The sequence below is a fragment of the Nerophis ophidion genome, linkage group LG07 (genome assembly GCF_033978795.1).
Source record: "Nerophis ophidion isolate RoL-2023_Sa linkage group LG07, RoL_Noph_v1.0, whole genome shotgun sequence".
Classification (NCBI taxonomy): domain Eukaryota; kingdom Metazoa; phylum Chordata; class Actinopteri; order Syngnathiformes; family Syngnathidae; genus Nerophis; species Nerophis ophidion.
In genome coordinates, this window is record NC_084617.1 from 13,008,680 (window position 1) to 13,030,996 (window position 22,317).

Below are 22,317 nucleotides of genomic sequence, written 5' to 3' on the forward strand. Positions count from 1 at the left end.
ACCTTTTTACCTGCACGCTGCCTTCCGCATATTGTGATCACAACAAACCATGTTTCCGACATGCTGATATGCCGAGCTCTAGACAGTAAAGTTAAAGTACCAATGATTGTCACACACACACTAGATGTGGCGAAATTATTCTCTGCATTTGACCCCTCACCCTTGATCACCCCCTGGGAGGTGAGGGGAGCAGTGAGCAGCAGCGGTGGCACGCCCGGGAGTCATTATTGGTGATTTAGCCCCCAATTCCAAGCCTTGATGCTGAGTGCCAAGCAGGGAGGTAATGGGTCCCATTTTTATAGTCTTTAATATAATTCGGCCGGGGTTCAAACTCACAACCTACTGATCTCAGGGCGGACACTCTAACCACAAGGCCACTGACTAGGTTACAAAATATTTTTTTTAAACCAGTAATTATAATCCGCAAATAGTGTCGGTGCTGTCTAGAGTTCGGCAGAGTAACCGTGTAATACTCTTCCATATCAGTAGGTGGCAGCCGGTAGCTAATCGCTTTGTAGAAGTCGGCTACAGCGGGAGGCAGTGTGAAGGTAAAAAAATATCTAGATAGATTAGATTGGATTAGATAGTACTTTATTTATTCCGTCAGGAGAGTTCCTTCAGGAAAATTAAAATTTTCAGCACAATCCCATTCAAGATCAGACAAACATTACAGGGAGACAGAACAGGATCGCTGACGGGTCTGCCGGCTTCCAGAGCCCCTTACAAAAAAGGTGATGCGTAAACCAAAAATAAATAAAAAGTGAGTGTCCCTAGGAAAAGGCATTGAAGCTCAGGAGAGGCTATGCAGAACGAAACTAAAACTGAACTGGCTACAAAGTGGACAAAAACACAATGCTGGACGACAGCAAAGACTTACTTTGGAGCAAAGACAATGTACATCCAAACATTAAAAGGCAATCAATAATGTCCCCACAAAGAAGGATAAAAACAACTGAAATATTCTCTATTGCTAAAACAAAGTAGATGCGGGAAATATCGCTCAAAGGAAGACATGAAACTGCTACAGGAAAATACAAAAAAAAGAGAAAAAGCCACCAAAATAGGAGCGCAAGACGCGACACACAGGAAAACAGCAAAAAAAAACCTCCAAATAAGTCAAGGGATAATGAGACAGGTGGTAACAGTACACCTACTTTGAGACAAGAGCTATAGTCATGCATGCTTGGTTCTGCTTTAAAGGCCTACTGAAACCCACTACTACCCACCACACAGTCTGATAGTTTATATATCAATGATGAAATATTAACATTGCAACACATGCCAATACGGCCTTTTTAGTTTACTAAACTGCAATTCTAAATTTCCCGGGACTTTTTTATTGAAAAAGTCGCGTAATGATGACGTGTACGCGTGACGTCACGGGCTGTTATGAATATGAGCGCTGCACACACACACAGCTAAAAGTCGTCTGCTTTAACGGCATAATTACACAGTATTTTGGAGATCTGTGTTGCTGAATCTTTTGCAATTTGTTTAATTAATAATGGAGAAGTCAAAGTAGAACGATGGAGTTGGGAAGCTTTAACCTTTAGCCACACAAACACACGGTGATTCCTTGTTTAAAATTCCTGGAGGTGAAACTTTACTATGGATCACAGCAGACATGAATCCAGACCAAATGTCAACCAGCAGGTTTCGGTGAGATAATTGTGGTTAAAAAGTCGCTTCTTACCGGAGAAAAGCTGAGCTTGTGCCGTCCATAGCTGCCGTCGACTCCCCTGAGACATTGGCGTCAACACACCCGTGGACACACCCCTCCGACTATCAGGTACTGTTAAACTAACTAAAACACTAGCAACACAATAGAAAGAGAAGGGATTTCCCAGTAATATCCTACTAAATGTGTCTAAAAACATCGGAATCCGTCCCAATGCAATTGTGTTTTTTTTTTTTTTTGTTTTTCTAGTCCGTCGCCATCAATATCCTCAAACATGAATCTTTCATCCTCGCTCAAATTAATGGGGAAATTGTCGTTTTCTCGGTCCGAATCGCTGTTTTTGTTGGAGGCTCCCATTAAAATCAATGTGACGTCATTGTCTGCGACTTCCGGAAAAGGCAAGGCTTTTCTTTTCGCACCTAAAGTGGCAAACTTTATCGTGGATGTTCTCTACTAAACCCTTTCAGCAAAAATATGGCAATATCGCGAAATGATCAAGTATGACACATAGAATGGATCTGCTATCCCCGTTTAAATAAGAAAATCTCATTTCAGTAGGTCTTTAAAGTCATACCCAACAATTACGACAACAATTTTTTTACTCTTACCTGAGTTTCATTTTTTAATGATTTCTGCCGGTGGTGTGCCTCCGCATTTTTTCAACGCAAAAAAATGTGCCTCGGCTCACAAAAGGTTGAAAAACACTCAACAACGGCACGTTTGCGGAATATAATTACTGGTTTGCAAAAAAATATTTTTAACCCAAGTATCGTATTTCCTTGAATTGCCGCAGGGCATATAGTATGTGCCTGCCTTGAATTACTGCCTGGTCAAACTCGTGACGTCACGAGTGAGACTTCCCCTGTCATCATTTTCAAAATGGAGGAGGCTGATTTCAATACCGGTAATTTGAAATCGCATAAAGGGAAGAAGATTAAGAGCTATTCAGTAGGATTTAAGGTCCAAGCTATTGAATAACCGGTATGCTAAAAAGAACAGTAAGCAGCTATGTTTTATTAATATACCTGTGGAGAGGCGGAACCGACGGTCCGACAGACAGGCAGGGCAGGGTAGAGCCCGGCCCAAGATGGCGACGGCGAGCGAGTAGAGAGGAGGAGTGGAAGAGCGAGGTTTTATTGAAAAATAAACAAAGTCAAACTGCTCAAGCCATGTCCTTCCTTGGTGGTCCTGGGAACCCGCAAGACGACGGTTTGAGACCGTCACAATACCGTAGCTGTGTGTGTCAAATATGAGTCATTAAATGACTCCCGCCTCCTGGTGGTAGAGGGCGCTTGTGATCCTTCTTCCTCCGACTACTCGGCTGCAGAAGAAGTGACAACGAGTGACGTGATATGTGCTGGGACGGATATGACGCGGGGGTTGCACAACGGACCATTTAGGATGTAACACTCCTATGCTGGCTATGTAAACAACCGGGCTGAAATAAAGCATGTTCCAGTCCTAAATACCCAGTGTATTATTTATACAATAACACTTCATGGTGGCAGAGGTGGGATAAAGAGATCACCCACGGAGCAGAAAGGGAGGGGGAGTTGTCCGAGGATAATTCTGTCGTCGCCCGCACGTGAGGAGCCGAACTAACTGATAGCAGCGGTCTGATAGCAGTTTTCTAAACTGGACTTTCAATCGAAGCAGGAGGTAATAAAGGAAGATCTCCATCGAGACGGAGAGACTTTTAAAGCTGAAGAAAGATAAGGAAGATTTCTATCGATGCTTTTGATCAGAAGGAGCTGGCATGGGCTTCATTTATAAGTAAAGGTAAAACCATAAAAAAATGTTTTATTAAATGTGCTTTTCATGATGGTATCCTTACATCACACTCAAATTTTTAAGTGCCGGAGTAAGAAGAGATTTTAAAATAATTGGCGCCTGCCTACCTTTACCGCATGCCTTTGGTAAACGCCGTAGTGAGAAGAGGTCTTAAATTAATTAGCACCCCGGCGGCAATTCAAGGAAATACGGTAGGTGAAATTAGATCATCTCCCACGGCACACCGGACGATATCTGTGCCGCGGCGCAGTGGTTGAAAAGCACTGCGCCAGTTGACGTCATCCTAATTCCAGAGCGCAAAACCCCGAGTCGAAAGTGGAAAGATAAAAAAAAAGTTACTGTTTGGCGCTTAGTCATCTCGCGTCAACAGACTGAAGCGAGCTGATTAGGTTTATTTTTAGCTGCAGGGTTGCTAGAGAGAGTCCATTGCAGGAATGTCGTCTCGGGCTCGGGGGGGGGGGTCAGATAAGCAGGCCGCCGCTTGTCTGCGCGTAATCATTCAGCAGGAGTGTCTAATCTGAAAGAAAGTTGATACCACGTATCGCACTCTGAGCCGGAGTCTATCCCGCCGTTGGAGTCCACTTTGCCATTTCTTAAATCTCCACTCTTAGACGACACGCGTGACACGAGGGGGATTAAAGTCGGCGTAGACAACAGAGGGAGGCTTTGTGTGCGGAGGAATGATGGCTTATCTCTTTAAAGCAACACAAGATGGAGGAGGAAACGGTGATTTGCTTTTGAACCACCATGAAGCAGCTCCATCTGTCATCTTGCACTTTACTTTGAAAGGGTGTTTTCGTGTGTGTGGGCTTTATTAGTCAGTTTGGCAGGATTAGGCTACAATGACTACTTCTATTACTACTACTTATCTCCAAAAAAATGCTCGTAATGCACTTTTATGGCTTTATTCCTCTAAAATAACACGTTTTGCAGGAAAATATGCAAGATCAGTTTTCTTGAGACTTGTTTTTCTGGCACCCATAATTCTGTATTTTCTTCTAAAATATACGTCGACTTATTCAAAAAGACTACGGCTGTACGGCTTTAAAATTAGCTAAAAAGTTAGCATCTTAATGTTAGAATGCCAACAGCAAAAATGTTGAATTACTAAATTATGACTTTTTTTTTTTTTTTTTTAACAAAGTGATTACTTTATTCTTGTACAAACCCCGTTTCCATATGAGTTGGGAAATTGTGTCAGATGTAAATATAAACAGAATACAATGATTTGCAAATACTTTTCAACCCATATTCAATTGAATATGCTACAAAGACAACATATTTGATGTTCAAATTCATAAACTTTTTATTTTTTTTGCAAATAACAATTAACTTAGAATTTCATGGATGCAACACATGCCAAAGTAGTTGGGAAAGGGCATGTTCACCACTGTCTTACATCACCTTTTCTTTTAACAACTCTCAAACGTTTGGTAACTGAGGAAACTAATTGTTGAAGCTTTGAAAGTAGATTTCTTTCCCATTCTTGTTTTATGTAGAGCTTTAGTCGTTCAACAGTCCGGGATCTTCGCTGTCGTATTTTATGCTTCATAATGCACCACACATTTTTGATTGGAGAAAGGTCTGGACTGCAGGCGGGCCAGGAAAGCACCCGCACTCTCTTTTTAACAAAGCCACGCTGTTGTAACACGTGCTGAATGTGTCTTGGCCTTGTCTTGCTGAAATAAGCAGGGGCGTCCATGAAAAATACGGCGCTTAGATGGCAGCATATGTTGTTCCAAAACCTGTATGTACCTTTCAGCATTAATGGTGCCTTCACAGATGTGTAAGTTACCCATGCCTTGGGCACTAATGCACCCCCATACCATCACAGATGCTGGCTTTTGAACTTTGCGTCGATAACAGTCTGGATGGTTCACTTCCCCCTTGGTCCGGATGACACAATGTCAAATATTTCCAAAAACTATTTGAAATGTGGACTCGTCAGACCACAGAACACATTTCCACTTTGCTTCAGTCCATCTTAGATGATTTCGGGCCCAGAGAAGCCGGCAGCGTTTCTGGATGTTGTTGATAAATGGCTTTCGCTTTGCATAGTAGAGCTTTAACTTGCACTTACAGATGTAGCGACAAACTGTTTTTAGTGACAGTGTTTTTCTGAAGTGTTCCTGAGCCCATGTGGTGATATCCTTTAGAGATTGATGTCGGTTTTTGATACAGTGCCGTCTGAGGGATCGAAGGTCACAGTCATTCAATGTTGGTTTCCGGCCATGCCGCTTACGTGGAGTGATTTCTCCAGATTCTCTGAACCTTTTGATGACATTATGGACCGTAGATGTTGAAATCCCTAAATTTCTTGCAATTGCACTTTGAGAAACGTTGTTCTTAAACTGTTTGACTATTTGCTCACGCAGTTGTGGACAAAGGGGTGTACCTCGCCCCATCCTTTCTTGTGAAAGACTGAGCATTTTTTGGGAAGCTGTTTTTATACCCAATCATGGCACCCACCTGTTCCCAATTAGCCTGCACACCTGTGGGATGTTACAAATAAGTGTTTGATGAGCATTCCTCAACTTTATCAGTATTTATTGCTACCTTTCCCAACTTCTTTGTCACGTGTTGCTGGCATCAAATTCTAAAGTTAATGATTATTTGCAAAAAAAAAAACGTTTACGAGTTTGAACATCAAATATGTTGTCTTTGTAGCATATTCAACTGAATATGGGTTGAAAATGATTTGCAAATCATTGTATTCCGTTTATATTTACATCTAACACAATTTCCCAACTCATATGGAAACGGTATTTGTAAGATTATTACTCTTTCTGGAAAAAAAAATACACATTCAATTGGTGTAAAATTATTTTTCTCTGTCAAAATGTATGAGTAATTTTTGTAAAATTAAATAATAAATTTTAAACAAATACAATATTAAATAGTAAACTAAAACTTTGATTTGTTCCTCAACCATGTATTTTTCTTTTTTTAAGAAACACTACTATTTTTGTAGGATTATGACTTTTTCTGGAAAAAATTTGTGTAAAATTGACAGTTTTTCAAAATTTCAATCTTCACCTCAAAAAAGAACTTTTTTATTTTCTTCAAAAACATCACCTTATGTTGATGAAAAAAATGAAGAATTATTACAGCAATTAAGTTGATGTTTTTTTGTTTTTTTTTTATCAACTTTTTGGAAAACAGTAGCAATCATATTTTTAAAATAGGACTTTTGCTTTATACCAAAGAAAAGAGTAGGATTAATGTTTGTAAATTTAGGTATTTTCTTCTAAAATATGATAATACTAATATTAAAATAAATAAAACATATTTAAAGAATAGTGAAATAAAACTATGCTTTGTTTCTCATAAATTTATTTTTTCCCCAAAATCTTTTAAGAAAAAATACTTTATTATTGTAGGATTATGACTTTTTTCTGGGGAAAAATTGGTGTAAAATTGACTGTCCTAATTGCAATTGTTACCTCAAAATAGAACTACTTTCTTATTTTCTTCAAAAACATTACCTTATAGAGATAGGATTCCTAATGTTTTGCCATAAGTTGATTAAAAAAATAAAATAAAATCAACTTTTTTGTTGTAATAATTCTGCCTTTTTCTTTTTTTTTTTTAAATGTGACTTTTACTTCACCAAAGTGAAGAGTATGATTAATGTTTGTATAATAAGGTATTTTCTCTCAAATATGATAATACTAATATTAAAATAAATAAAACATATTTTTAAAAATAGTAAAATAAAACTTTATGATTTGCTTCTCATAAATGTATTTTTTTCCTAAAAATCTTTTTTTTTCTTTTTTAGTATAAAATACTTTATTCTTGTAATATCATGACTTTCTTCTGAAAAAATTGCTGTAAAATGTACAGTTTGTTAGAATTGCAACTGATACCTCAAAAAATAACTACTTTCATATTTATTCAAAAACGTGACCTTATGTTGATAGAAAAAGGCAGAATTATTACAACAATAAAGTAGATTTAAAAAAAATATATATATCTTTAAAATGCCCTAGTGTGTGAATGTGAGTGTGAATGTTGTCTGTCTATCTGTGTTGGCCCTGCGATGAGATGGCGACTTGTCCAGGGTGTACCCCGCCTTCCGCCCGATTGTAGCTGAGATAGGCGCCAGCGCCCCCCGCGACCCCGAAAGGGAATAAGCGGTAGAAAATGGATGGATGGATGGATGTCATAAATGCAACTGTTACTTCAAAAAAGAAGTACTTTACTTTTTTCTTCAAACTTGACTTCATGGTGATAGGATTCCTAGTGTTTTGCCAAAAGTAGATTTTTAAAAAATCAACTTTGTTGTTGTAATAATTCAGCTTTTTTCTTTTTTAAAAATAAGAATTTTACTTCAAAGTGAAGAGTATGAGTAATGTCTGTAAAATTTGGTATTTTCTTATAAAATATGATAATACTAAAAATAAAATAAAACTTTTTTGGTTTTTTAAAAAAGTAAAATAAAACTTTATGATTGGTTTCTCATAAATGCATTTTTTTTCCCCATTTTTTTTTTTTTCATTTTTAAGAAAACATTCATTCTTGTGGGATTTTGACTTTTTTCTGGAAAAAATTGGTGTAAAATTGACAGTTTGTCATAATTGCAACTGTTACCTCGAAAAATATCTACTTATTTTCTTAAAAAACGGATTTCAATTTTTTTACCAAAAGTTGATTTAAAGAAAAAAAAATCAACTTTATTGTTGTAATAATTATGGCTTTTTCTTTTTTTTAAAATGGGACTTTTACTTGTACTTCACGAAAGCAAATAGTATGATTAATATTTGTAAAATTGGGTGTTTTCTTCTGAAATCTGATAACACTAATATTAAAATAAATAAAACATACTTAAAAAATAGTAAAGTAAAACTTTGTGATTTGTTTCTCATAAATGTATTTTTTACCCCATTTCTTTTTCTTTTTTAAGAAAAAGTACTTTTCTTGTAGGATTATTACTTTTTTCTGGAATTTTTTTTTACAGTTTGTCATAATTGCTAGTGTTACCTCAAAATATAACTACTTTCTTATTTTCTTCAAAAACGTGGCTTTATGGTGATAGGATACCTAGTGTTTTGCAAACTAATATTAAAATAAATACCACATATTTAAAAAAAATATTAAAACTATGATTTGTTTCTCATAAATGTATTTTTTTCCTTAAAGATGTATTTTTTTCCTTTTTAAGAAAAAGTACTTTATTCTTGTAGGATTATGACTTTTTTCTGGCAAAAATTAGTGTACCTCAAAAAAGAAGTACTTTACTTTTTTCTTCAAAACTTGACTTTATGGTGATAGGATTCCTAGTGTTTTGCCAAAAGTTGATGTTTTAAAAATCAACTTTATTGTTGTAATAATTCAGCTTTTTTCTTTTTTAAAAATAGGACTTATACTTTTACTTAAATGTGGTATTTTCTTCTAAAATATTATAATACTAATATTAGAAATACATTTATTTTTTTATTTTTATATATATATATATATATATAGTAAAATAAAACTACATTTGCTTCTCATAAATGTATTTTCCCCAAAAATATATTTTTTTAAAGAAAAAATACTTCATTCTTGTCAGATTATAACTTTTTCTGGAAAAAATTGTGTAAACTTGACAGTTTGTCATAATTGCAACTGTTACCATCAAAAGTTGATTTAAAAAAAAAAAAATAATTCTGCCTTTTTCTTTTTTAAAAATAGGACTTTTACTTCCCCAAAGCGAGGACTATGATTTTTGTAAAATTTGGTATTTTCTTCTAAAATATGGTAATACTAATATTAAAATAAATACAACATATTTAAAACAATTAGTAAAATAGAAAGTTATCATTTGTTTCTCATAAATGTATTTTTTCCCCAAAAATATTTTTTTCTTTTTTTAAGAAAAAATACTTTATTCTTGTAAGATTATGACTTTTTTCTGTAAAAAAATTGACATAATTTGTCATAATTGCAAATGTTACCTAAAAAAAGAAGTACTTTCTTATTTTCTTCAAAAACTTGACTTTATGGTGATAGGATTCCTAGTGTTTTGCCAAAAGTTGATGTTTTAAAAATCAACTTTATTGTTGTAATAATTCAGCTTTTTTCTTTTTTAAAAATAGGACTTATACTTTTACTTAAATGTGGTATTTTCTTCTAAAATATTATAATACTAATATTAGAAATACATTTATTTTTTTATATATATCCATCCATCCATTTTCTACCGCTTATTCCCTTTCGGGGTCGCGGGGGGTGCTGGCGCCTATCTCAGCTACAATCGGGCGGAAGGCAGTGTACACCCTGGACAAGTCGCCACCTCATCGCAGGGCCAACACAGATAGACAGACAACATTCACACTCACATTCACACACTAGGGCTATATAGTAAAATAAAACTATATTTGCTTCTCATAAATGTATTTTCCCCAAAAATATATTTTTTTAAAGAAAAAATACTTCATTCTTGTCAGATTATAACTTTTTCTGGAAAAAATGGTGTAAACTTGACAGTTTGTCATAATTGCAACTGTTACCATCAAAAGTTGATTTAAAAAAAAAATAATAATTCTGCCTTTTTCTTTTTTTAAAATAGGACTTTTACTTCCCCAAAGCGAGGACTATGATTTTTGTAAAATTTGGTATTTTCTTCTAAAATATGGTAATACTAATATTAAAATAAATACAACATATTTAAAACAATTTGTAAAATAGAAAGTTATCATTTGTTTCTCATAAATGTATTTTTTCCCCAAAAATATTTTTTTCTTTTTTAAGAAAAAATACTTTATTCTTGTAAGATTATGACTTTTTTCTGTAAAAAAATTGACATAATTTGTCATAATTGCAAATGTTACCTAAAAAAAGAAGTACTTTCTTATTTTCTTCAAAAACTTGACTTCATGGGGATAGGATTCCTAGTGTTTTACCAAAAGTTGATTTAAAAAAAACAAAAAACTTTATTGTTGTAATAATTCTGCCTTTTTCTTTTTTTAAAATAGAACCTTTACTTCCCCAATGTGAAGAATATGGTTAATGTTTGTAAAATTAAGTATTTTCTGCTAAAATACGGTAATACTAATATCAAAATAAACAAAAAATATTTTAAAACTAGTAAAATACAATTTTATGATTTGTTTCTCATAAATGTATTTTTTCTTTTTCAAGAAAAACTACTTTATTCTTGTAGGATTATGACTTTTTTCTGGGAAAAAATTGACAGTTTGTCATAATTGCTAATGTTACTTCAAAAAAGAAGTTCTTTCTTTTTTTTTTCAAACTTGACTTCATGGTGAAAAGATTCCTAGTGTTTTGCCAAAAGTCGATTTTTTAAAAATCAACTTTATTGTTGTAATAATTTTGCCTTTTTCTTTGTTAAAAATAGGTCTTTTACTTTTACTTCACCAAAGCGAAGAATATGATTGTAAAATTTGGTATTTTATTCTAAAATACGGTAATATTAATATTTAAATAAATAAAACATATTTTAAAAAAATAGTAAAATAAAACTTTATGATTTGTTTCTAATGAATGTATTTTTTTTCCCCAAAAAATATTTTTTTCTTTAAGAAAAAATACTGCTTTCTTGTAGGATTGACTTTTTTCTGGAAAAAAAATTGACAGTTTGTCATAATTGTTAGTGTTACCTCAAAAAAGAAGTACTTTCTTATTTTCTTTTAAAAAAATGTGGTTTTATGGTGGTAGGAAATTCTAGTGTTTTGCCAAAAGTATAATTTTTTTGTGCTTTTTATTTTTTTTTAAATAGGACTTATTTAATTTTGATTGAAGCATTTTTGTCGCCCCACAAAAACCATCACACAAAAATTATGACCATTTAAAAAAAAAAAAAAAACACATTTGTTTGTCATTGATAATTTTTTCCAAATAATTTTTTTCTTTTTCAAGAAAAAGTACTTTATTCTTGTAAGATTATGACTTTTTTCTGTAAGAAATTGACATAATTTGTCATAATTGCAACTGTTACCTAAAAAAAAAAGAAATATTTTCTTATTTTCTTCAAAAACTTGACTTCATGGTGATAGGATTCCTAGTGTTTTGCCAAATGTAGATTAAATAAAAACAACAACTTTATTGTTGTAATAATTCTGCTTTTTTTCTTTTCTAGAAATAGGACTTTTACTTAATATTTTTACTTTTTTCGCCCACCCCCCAAAAATCATCACACAGAAATTATTACTTTTTTTTTTTAAAAAGACTCCTCATTGAAATTTTGACCCAAAAAGTGTAAATACTGTATTTTCATAAGATTCTAAGATTTGTTTCTCATTAATAATTTTCCCCCAAATTATGTTTTCTTTTTTAAGAAAAAGTACTTTATTCTTGTATGATTATGACTTTTTTCTGTAAGAAATTGACATAATTTGTCATAATTGCAACTGTTACCTAAAAAAAAAATAAGTATTTTCTTATTTTCTTCAAAAACTTGACTTCATGGTGAGAGGATTCCTAGTGTTTTACCAAAAGTAGATTAAAAAAAAACAACCTTATTGTTGTAATAATTCTGCTTTTTTCTTTTCTAGAAATAGGACTTTTACTTAATATTTTTACTTTTTTTCGTCCATCCACAAATAACATCACACAGAAATTATTACTTTTTTTTAAAAAAAAAGACTCCTCATTGAAATTTTGACCGGAAAAGTGTAAATACTGTATTTTCACAAGATTCTAAGATTTGTTTCTCATTAATAATTTTCCCCCAAAATATGTTTTCTTTTTCAAGAAAAAGTACTTTATTCTTGTAAGATTATGACTTTTTTTCTGTAAGAAATTGACATAATTTGTCATAATTGCAACTGTTACCTAAAAAAAAAAAAAAAAGTATTTTCTTATTTTCTTCAAAAACTTGACTTCATGGTGATAGGATTCCCAGTGTTTTGCCAAAAGTAGATATAAAAAAAAACTAATTTATTGTTGTAATAATTCTGCCTTTTTCTTTTTTAAAAATAGGACTTTTACTTAATTTTGATTGAAGCATTTTTGTCGCCCCACAAAAAACATCACACAAAAATTATGACCTTTTTTAAAAAAAAAAAAAAACACATTTGTTTGTCATTAATAATTTTCCCCCAAATTATTTTTTCTTTTTCAAGAAAAAGAACTTTATTCTTGTAGGATTATGACTTTTTTTCTGTAAGAAATTGACATAATTTTTCATAATTGCAACTGTTACCTAAAAAAAAAAGAAGTATTTTCTTATTTTCTTCAAAAACTTGACTTCATGGTGATAGGATTCCTAGTGTTTTGCCAAATGTAGATTAAAAAACAACTTTATTGTTGTAATAATTCTGTTTTTTTCTTTTCTAAAAATAGGACTTTTACTTAATTTTTTTACTATTTTCGTCCCCCCACAAAAAACATCACACAGAAATTGACCTTAAAAAAAAAAAAGACTCCTCAATGAATATTTGACCAAAAAAGTGTAAATACTGTATTTTCATAAGATTCTAAGATTTGTTCCTCATAAATAATTTTTTTCCCCAAAATTTTTTTTTCTTTTGTAAGAAAAAGTACTTTATTCTTGTAATATTATGACTTTTTTCTGTAAGAAATTGACATAATTTGTCCTAATTGCAATTGTTACCTAAAAAAAGAAGTATTTTCTTATTTTCTTCAAAAACTGGACTTCATGGTGATAGGATTCCCAGTGTTTTGCCAAAAGTAGATAAAAAAAAACTAATTTATTGTTGTAATAATTCTGCCTTTTTCTTTTTTAAAAATAGGACTTTTACTTAATTTTGATTGAAGCATTTTTGTCGCCCCACAAAAAACATCACACAAAAATTATGACCTTTTAAAAAAAAAAAACACACACACATTTGTTTGTCATTAATAATTTTCCCCCAAATTATGTTTTCTTTTTCAAGAAAAAGTACTTTATTCTTGTAGGATTATGACTTTTTTCTGTAAGAAATTTACATAATTTGTCATAATTGCAACTGTTACCTAAAAAAAAAAAAAGTACTTTCTTATTTTCTTCAAAAACTTGACTTCATGGTGATAGGATTCCTAGTGTTTTGCCAAAAGTAGATTAAATAAAAACAACCTTATTGTTGTAATAATTCTGCTTTTTTCTTTTCTAGAAATAGGACTTTTACTTAATATTTTTACTTTTTTCGTCCACCCACAAAAAACATCACACAGAAATTACTTTTTTTTTTAAAAAGACTCCTCATTGAAATTTTGACCGAAAAAGTGTAAATACTGTATTTTCATAAGATTCTAAGATTTGTTTCTCATTAATAATTTTCCCCCAAATTATGGTTTCTTTTTCAAGAAAAAGTACTTTATTCTTGTAAGATTATGACTTTTTTCTGTAAGAAATTGACATAATTTGTCATAATTGCAAATGTTACCTAAAAAAAAAAAAATAAGTATTTTCTTATTTTCTTCAAAAACTTGACTTCATGGTGATAGGATTCCTAGTGCTTTGCCAAAAGTAGATAAAAAAAACAACAACTTTATTGTTGTAATAATACGGCTTTTTTCTTTTCTAAAAATAGGACTTTTACTTAATATTTTTACTTTTTTCGTCCCCCCACAAAAAACATCACACAGAAATTATTACTTTTTTTAAAACAAGACTCCTCATTGAAATTTTGACCGAAAAAGTGTAAATAATGTATTTTCATAAGATTCTAAGATTTGTTTCTCATTAATAATTTTCCCCCAAATTATGTTTTCTTTTTCAAGAAAAAGTACTTTATTCTTGTATGATTATGACTTTTTTCTGTAAGAAATTGACAAAATGTGTCCTAATTGCAATTGTTACCTAAAAAAAGAAGTACTTTCTTATATTCTTCAAAAACTTGACTTCATGGTGATAGGATTCCTAGTGTTTTACCAAAAGTAAGATAAACAAAAAAACAACAACTTTATTGTTGTAATAATTCTGCTCTTTTCTTTCTTAAAAATAGGACTTTTACTTAATATTTTTACTTTTTTCGTCCACCCACAGAAAACATCACACAGAAATAAATACTTTAAAAAAAAAAAAAAAAGACTCCTCATTGAAATTTTGACCGAAAAAGTGTAAATACTATATTTTCATAAGATTCTAAGATGTGTTTCTCATGAATAATTTTCCCACAAATTATGTTTTCTTTTTCAAGAAAAAGTACTTTATTCTTAAAAGATTATGACTTTTTTCTGTAAGAAATTGACATAATTTGTCCTAATTGCAATTGTTACCTAAAAAAAGAAGTACTTTCTTATTTTCTTCTAAAACTTGACTTCATGGTGATAGGATTCCCAGTGTTTTGCCAAAAGTAGATAAAAAAAAACTAATTTATTGTTGTAATAATTCTGCCTTTTTCTTTTTTAAAAATAGGACTTTTACTTAATTTTGATTGAAGCATTTTTGTCGCCCCACAAAAAACATCACACAAAAATTATGACCTTTTAAAAAAAAAAAACACACACACATTTGTTTGTCATTAATAATTTTCCCCAAAATTATGTTTTCTTTTTCAAGAAAAAGTACTTTATTCTTGTAGGATTATGACTTTTTTCTGTAAGAAATTTACATAATTTGTCATAATTGCAACTGTTACCTAAAAAAAAAAAAAGTACTTTCTTATTTTCTTCAAAAACTTGACTTCATGGTGATAGGATTCCTAGTGTTTTGCCAAAAGTAGATTAAATAAAAACAACCTTATTGTTGTAATAATTCTGCTTTTTTCTTTTCTAGAAATAGGACTTTTACTTAATATTTTTACTTTTTTCGTCCACCCACAAAAAACATCACACAGAAATTACTTTTTTTTTTAAAAAGACTCCTCATTGAAATTTTGACCGAAAAAGTGTAAATACTGTATTTTCATAAGATTCTAAGATTTGTTTCTCATTAATAATTTTCCCCCAAATTATGGTTTCTTTTTCAAGAAAAAGTACTTTATTCTTGTAAGATTATGACTTTTTTCTGTAAGAAATTGACATAATTTGTCATAATTGCAAATGTTACCTAAAAAAAAAAAAATAAGTATTTTCTTATTTTCTTCAAAAACTTGACTTCATGGTGATAGGATTCCTAGTGTTTTGCCAAAAGTAGATAAAAAAAACAACAACTTTATTGTTGTAATAATACAGCTTTTTTCTTTTCTAAAAATAGGACTTTTACTTAATATTTTTACTTTTTTCGTCCCCCCACAAAAAACATCACACAGAAATTATTACTTTTTTTAAAACAAGACTCCTCATTGAAATTTTGACCGAAAAAGTGTAAATAATGTATTTTCATAAGATTCTAAGATTTGTTTCTCATTAATAATTTTCCCCCAAATTATGTTTTCTTTTTCAAGAAAAAGTACTTTATTCTTGTATGATTATGACTTTTTTCTGTAAGAAATTGACAAAATGTGTCCTAATTGCAATTGTTACCTAAAAAAAGAAGTACTTTCTTATATTCTTCAAAAACTTGACTTCATGGTGATAGGATTCCTAGTGTTTTACCAAAAGTAAGATAAACAAAAAAACAACAACTTTATTGTTGTAATAATTCTGCTCTTTTCTTTCTTAAAAATAGGACTTTTACTTAATATTTTTACTTTTTTCGTCCACCCACAGAAAACATCACACAGAAATAAATACTTTAAAAAAAAAAAAAAAAAGACTCCTCATTGAAATTTTGACCGAAAAAGTGTAAATACTATATTTTCATAAGATTCTAAGATGTGTTTCTCATGAATAATTTTCCCACAAATTATGTTTTCTTTTTCAAGAAAAAGTACTTTATTCTTAAAAGATTATGACTTTTTTCTGTAAGAAATTGACATAATTTGTCCTAATTGCAATTGTTACCTAAAAAAAGAAGTACTTTCTTATTTTCTTCTAAAACTTGACTTCATGGTGATAGGATTCCCAGTGTTTTGCCAAAAGTAGATAAAAAAAAACTAATTTATTGTTGTAATAATTCTGCCTTTTTCTTTTTTAAAAATAGGACTTTTACTTAATTTTGATTGAAGCATTTTTGTCGCCCCACAAAAAACATCACACAAAAATTATGACCTTTTAAAAAAAAAAAACACACACACATTTGTTTGTCATTAATAATTTTCCCCCAAATTATGTTTTCTTTTTCAAGAAAAAGTACTTTATTCTTGTAGGATTATGACTTTTTTCTGTAAGAAATTTACATAATTTGTCATAATTGCAACTGTTACCTAAAAAAAAAAAAGTACTTTCTTATTTTCTTCAAAAACTTGACTTCATGGTGATAGGATTCCTAGTGTTTTGCCAAAAGTAGATTAAATAAAAACAACCTTATTGTTGTAATAATTCTGCTTTTTTCTTTTCTAGAAATAGGACTTTTACTTAATATTTTTACTTTTTTCGTCCACCCACAAAAAACATCACACAGAAATTACTTTTTTTTTTAAAAAGACTCCTCATTGAAATTTTGACCGAAAAAGTGTAAATACTGTATTTTCATAAGATTCTAAGATTTGTTTCTCATTAATAATTTTCCCCCAAATTATGGTTTCTTTTTCAAGAAAAAGTACTTTATTCTTGTAAGATTATGACTTTTTTCTGTAAGAAATTGACATAATTTGTCATAATTGCAAATGTTACCTAAAAAAAAAAAAATAAGTATTTTCTTATTTTCTTCAAAAACTTGACTTCATGGTGATAGGATTCCTAGTGCTTTGCCAAAAGTAGATAAAAAAAACAACAACTTTATTGTTGTAATAATACAGCTTTTTTCTTTTCTAAAAATAGGACTTTTACTTAATATTTTACTTTTTTCGTCCCCCCACAAAAAACATCACACAGAAATTATTACTTTTTTAAAACAAGACTCCTCATTGAAATTTTGACCGAAAAAGTGTAAATAATGTATTTTCATAAGATTCTAAGATTTGTTTCTCATTAATAATTTTCCCCCAAATTATGTTTTCTTTTTCAAGAAAAAGTACTTTATTCTTGTATGATTATGACTTTTTTCTGTAAGAAATTGACAAAATGTGTCCTAATTGCAATTGTTACCTAAAAAAAGAAGTACTTTCTTATATTCTTCAAAAACTTGACTTCATGGTGATAGGATTCTAGTGTTTTACCAAAAGTAAGATAAACAAAAAAACAACAACTTTATTGTTGTAATAATTCTGCTCTTTTCTTTCTTAAAAATAGGACTTTTACTTAATATTTTTACTTTTTTCGTCCACCCACAGAAAACATCACACAGAAATAAATACTTTAAAAAAAAAAAAAAAGACTCCTCATTGAAATTTTGACCGAAAAAGTGTAAATACTATATTTTCATAAGATTCTAAGATGTGTTTCTCATGAATAATTTTCCCACAAATTATGTTTTCTTTTTCAAGAAAAAGTACTTTATTCTTAAAAGATTATGACTTTTTTCTGTAAGAAATTGACATAATTTGTCCTAATTGCAATTGTTACCTAAAAAAAGAAGTACTTTCTTATTTTCTTCTAAAACTTGACTTCATGGTGATAGGATTCCTAGTGTTTTGCCAAAAGTAAGATAAACAAAAAAACAACAACTTTATTGTTGTAATAATTCTGCTCTTTTCTTTCCTAAAAATAGGACTTTTACTTAATATTGTTATTATTTTCGTCCCCCCACAAAAAACATCACACAGATATTATGACCTTTGAAAAAAAAAAAAAAAAAAGACTAATTGAAATGTTGACCAAAAAAGTGTAAATACTGTATTTTCATAGGATTCAGACTTTTTCCCCCCCTTCATTGGAAGTTATTTTTTACGACTTTTATTCCTGCAAAAATCATACGTTATTCTGTTGACTTCATTCACGTTTAACGACGACTTTATAATTGTTTTTAATTTTCAGTCTGGCCCAGACACTTTACTCTTCGGCTGAAATGCAAAAAAAGGGGCAATAAAAAAAAAATCTTCATTTCATTAGTAAAAGCAGACCTGCAGGCTTTAACAGAGCAAGTGTTGTAAACATACTTGCCAACATACTTGGTGCGGTTTGGATAATGAGGGGGAAAATTGCTGGCGTGTTTATTATCTGTGATGTTGGTGTGACAATCAGCATCCACCACACATTTCATCATCTTTTTGTTGTGCGTGTGCAGAAAGTGTTGTGTGTCATCCCTGCACATAAAACAGAGCAGGGTGTCACCGGCCTGCACGGAACACCGCCGAGGAATGTGTCAACTTTGCCCCACTGAGCACGCTTGTCTCGCGGCCAAGGGAGAAGGACGGGGTTGCGGGTTTGAGCGCATATCGGTGGCAGCGTTGCTAATGAGCGACAGGTGCTGCTTGGCGATAGCGCGGAAGCCATCTGTCCTCTCCTCGAAGGACTCCAAACACGTCCACCTCGCTGACACGGGGCGGGTGAAGTGTTACATGTCGGCCAAAGCTGACCTCGCCCGCCGCCGCTTTGAAGGCCGCCAAAGCGGCGTTGTGACCGCGGTCAGAATGCACCCCCGCTCACCCCCCCTCCTCCCACAGTGGCAATTATGACAAATTATGTCAATTTCTTACAGAAAAAAATCATAATCCTACAAGAATAAAGTAGTTTTTCTTGAAAAAGAAAAAAAATTTGGGGCGAAAAAATTATTTATGACAAACGAATCTTAGACTCTTATGAAAATACAGTATTTGCACTTTTTTGGTAAAAATTTCAATGAGGAGTCTTTTTTTTTTTTTAAAAAGGTCATAATTTCTGTGTGATGTTTTCTGTGGGGGGACGAAAATAGTAAAAATATTTGTGGGGGAACAAAAGTAGTACAAATATTAAGTAAAAGTCCTATTATTAGAAAAGAAAAAAGCAGAATTATTTCAACAATAAAGTTTTTTTTTTTTAATCTACTTTTGGCAAAACACTAGGAATCCTATCACCATGAAGTCAAGTTTTGAAGAAAATAAGTAAGTACTTATTTTTTTAGGTAACAGTTGCAATTATGACAAATTATGTCAATTTCTTAAAGAAAAAAGTCGTAATCCTACAAGAATAAAGTACTTTTTCTCGTAAAAGAAAAATTTTGGGGGGGGAATAAATTATTTATGAGAAACAAATCTTAGAATATTATGAAAATACAGTATTTACACTTTTTTTTGGTCAAAATTTCAATAAGGAGTCTTTTTTTTTTTTTTTTAAAAGGTCAATTTCTGTGTGATGTTTTTTGTGGGTGGACGAAAAAAGGTAAAAATATTAAGTAAAAGTCCTATTTCTAGAAAAGAAAAAAGCAGAATTATTACAACAATAAAGTTGTTGTTTTTTATCCTACTTTTGGCAAAACACTAGGAATCCTATCACCATGAAGTCAAGTTTTTGAAGAAAATAAGAAAGTACTTCTTTTTTTAGGTAACAGTTGCAATTATGACAAATTATGTCAATTTCTTAAAGAAAAAAAGTCATAATCCTACAAGAATAAAGTACTTTTTCTTGAGAAAGATAAGAAAAATGGGGGGGGGAAATTATTTATGAGAAACAAATCTTGGAATCTTATGAAAATACAGTATTTACACTTTTTTTGGGTCAAAATTTCAATGAGGAGTCTTTTTTTTTTTTTTTTCAAAAAAAGGTCAATTTCTGTGTGATGTTTTTTGTGGGTGGACGAAAAAAGGTAAAAATATTAAGTAAAAGTCCTATTTCTAGAAAAGAAAAAAGCAGAATTATTACAACAATAAAGTTGTTGTTTTTTATCCTACTTTTGGCAAAACACTAGGAATCCTATCACCATGAAGTCAAGTTTTTGAAGAAAATAAGAAAGTACTTCTTTTTTTAGGTAACAGTTGCAATTATGACAAATTATGTCAATTTCTTAAAGAAAAAAAGTCATAATCCTACAAGAATAAAGTACTTTTTCTTGAGAAAGATAAGAAAAATGGGGGGGGGAAATTATTTATGAGAAACAAATCTTGGAATCTTATGAAAATACAGTATTTACACTTTTTTTGGGTCAAAATTTCAATGAGGAGTCTTTTTTTTTTTTTTTTCAAAAAAAGGTCAATTTCTGTGTGATGTTTTTTGTGGGTGGACGAAAAAAGGTAAAAATATTAAGTAAAAGTCCTATTTCTAGAAAAGAAAAAAGCAGAATTATTACAACAATAAAGTTGTTGTTTTTTATCCTACTTTTGGCAAAACACTAGGAATCCTATCACCATGAAGTCAAGTTTTTGAAGAAAAAAAGAAAGTACTTCTTTTTTTAGTTAACAGTTGCAATTATGACAAATGATGTCAATTTCTTACAGAAAAAAAGTCATAATCTTACAAGAATAAAGTACTTTTTCTTGAAAAAGAAAAAAAAATTGGGGGAAAAAAAATTATTTATGAGAAACAAATCTTAGAATCTTATGAAAATACAGTATTTACACTTTTTGGGTAAAAATTTCAATAAAGAGTCTTTAAAAAAAAAAAAAAGGTAATTTCTGTGTGATGTTTTTTGTGGGGGGACGAAAATAGTAAAAACATTGAGTAAAAGTCCTATTCTTAAAAAAGAAAAAATCTGAGTTATTTCAACAATAAAGTTTCTTTTTTTATCTACTTTTGCCAAAACACTAGGAATCCTATCACCATGAAGTCAAGTTTTTGAAGAAAATAAGAAAGTACTTCTTTTTTTAGGTAACAGTTGCAATTAGGACAAATTATGTCAATTTCTTACAGAAAAAAAGAATCATAAAGTTTTATTTTACTAGTTTTAAAATATGTTTTATTTTTTTTTTAACATTAGTATTACCGTATTTTAGAAGAAAATACCAAATTTTACAAACAATCGTACTCTTCGCTTTGGGGAAGTAAAAGTCCTATTTAAAAAAAAGAAAAAGGCAGAATTATTACAACAATAAAGTTTTTTTTGTTTTTGTTTTTTTAAATCAACTTTTGGCAAAACACTCGGAATCATAAAGCCAAGTTTTTGAAGAAAATAACTACTTTTTTTTTCAGGTATCATTAGCAAATATGACAAACTGTCCATTTTTTTTTCCAGAAAAAAATAATAATCCTACAAGAATAAAGTACTTTTTCTTAAAAAAGGAGAAAAAAAATACATAGGTTTATTTTATTATTTATAAAATGTGTTTTATTTATTTTAATATTAGTATTATTATATTTTAGAAGAAAATACCTAATTTTACAAACAATCATACTCTTCGCTTTGGGGAAGTAAAAGTCCTATTTTTAAAAAAGAAAAAGGCAGAATTATTACAACAATAAAGTTTTTTTTGTTTTTGTTGTTTTAAATCAACTTTTGGCAAAACGCTCGGAATCCTAAAGAATCATAAAGCCGCGTTTTTGAAAAAAAGGAGAAAAAAAATACATAGTTTTATTTTATTATTTTTTAAATGTGTTTTATTTATTTTAATATGAGTATTATTATATTTTAGAACAAAATACCTAATTTGATACTCTTTGCTTCCGCACGCATGGCGGAGGAACATAAACCAGAACTTCTTTTTGTTTCCTTCAGGAGAACAAGTTCAACCCGGAGGCGGTGGAGCACATCTACCAGCACAACGCCATCCTGAAGTACACCCAGGGCCCGCTCTACGCCCCCCTGCTGCCTTTCCCCTACGGCGGCCTGGAGCACACATGTAAGCACGACACAGCTGCCATGTTTTAAAATGTTCATTTTACTCAGGCAATATTTTTCCGTATACTGGATGGAACTTTTGACCGACATGTTTCGACTGACATCTGCAGTCTTTTCCAGAACGGTCACCTTCAGAGATGTCCGATAGTGTTGGCTGATAAATGCTTTAAAATGTAATATCGGACATTATGGGTATATCCATTCATCCATCCATTTTCAACCGCTTATTCCCTTCGGGGTCGCGGGGGGCGCTGGAGCCTATCTCGGCTACAATCGGGCGGAGGGCGGCGTACACCCTTGACAAGTTGCCACCTCATCGCAGGGCCAACACAGATAGACAGACAGACAACAT

The 22,317-nt window shown here is 31.0% G+C and overlaps 1 protein-coding gene across 1 annotated transcript in view; it reads left to right on the forward strand.

Annotated features, from left to right (window-relative positions):
- plekhh3 (pleckstrin homology, MyTH4 and FERM domain containing H3) overlaps positions 1 to 22,317 on the forward strand; it is a 151,691-nt gene that overhangs the window by 105,409 nt on the left and 23,965 nt on the right. Inside the window, exon 6 of the mRNA XM_061905363.1 lies at positions 21,843 to 21,966. Within this exon, the coding sequence (XP_061761347.1) occupies positions 21,843 to 21,966 (124 nt within the window). The remainder of the gene's footprint in view (positions 1 to 21,842; positions 21,967 to 22,317) is intronic.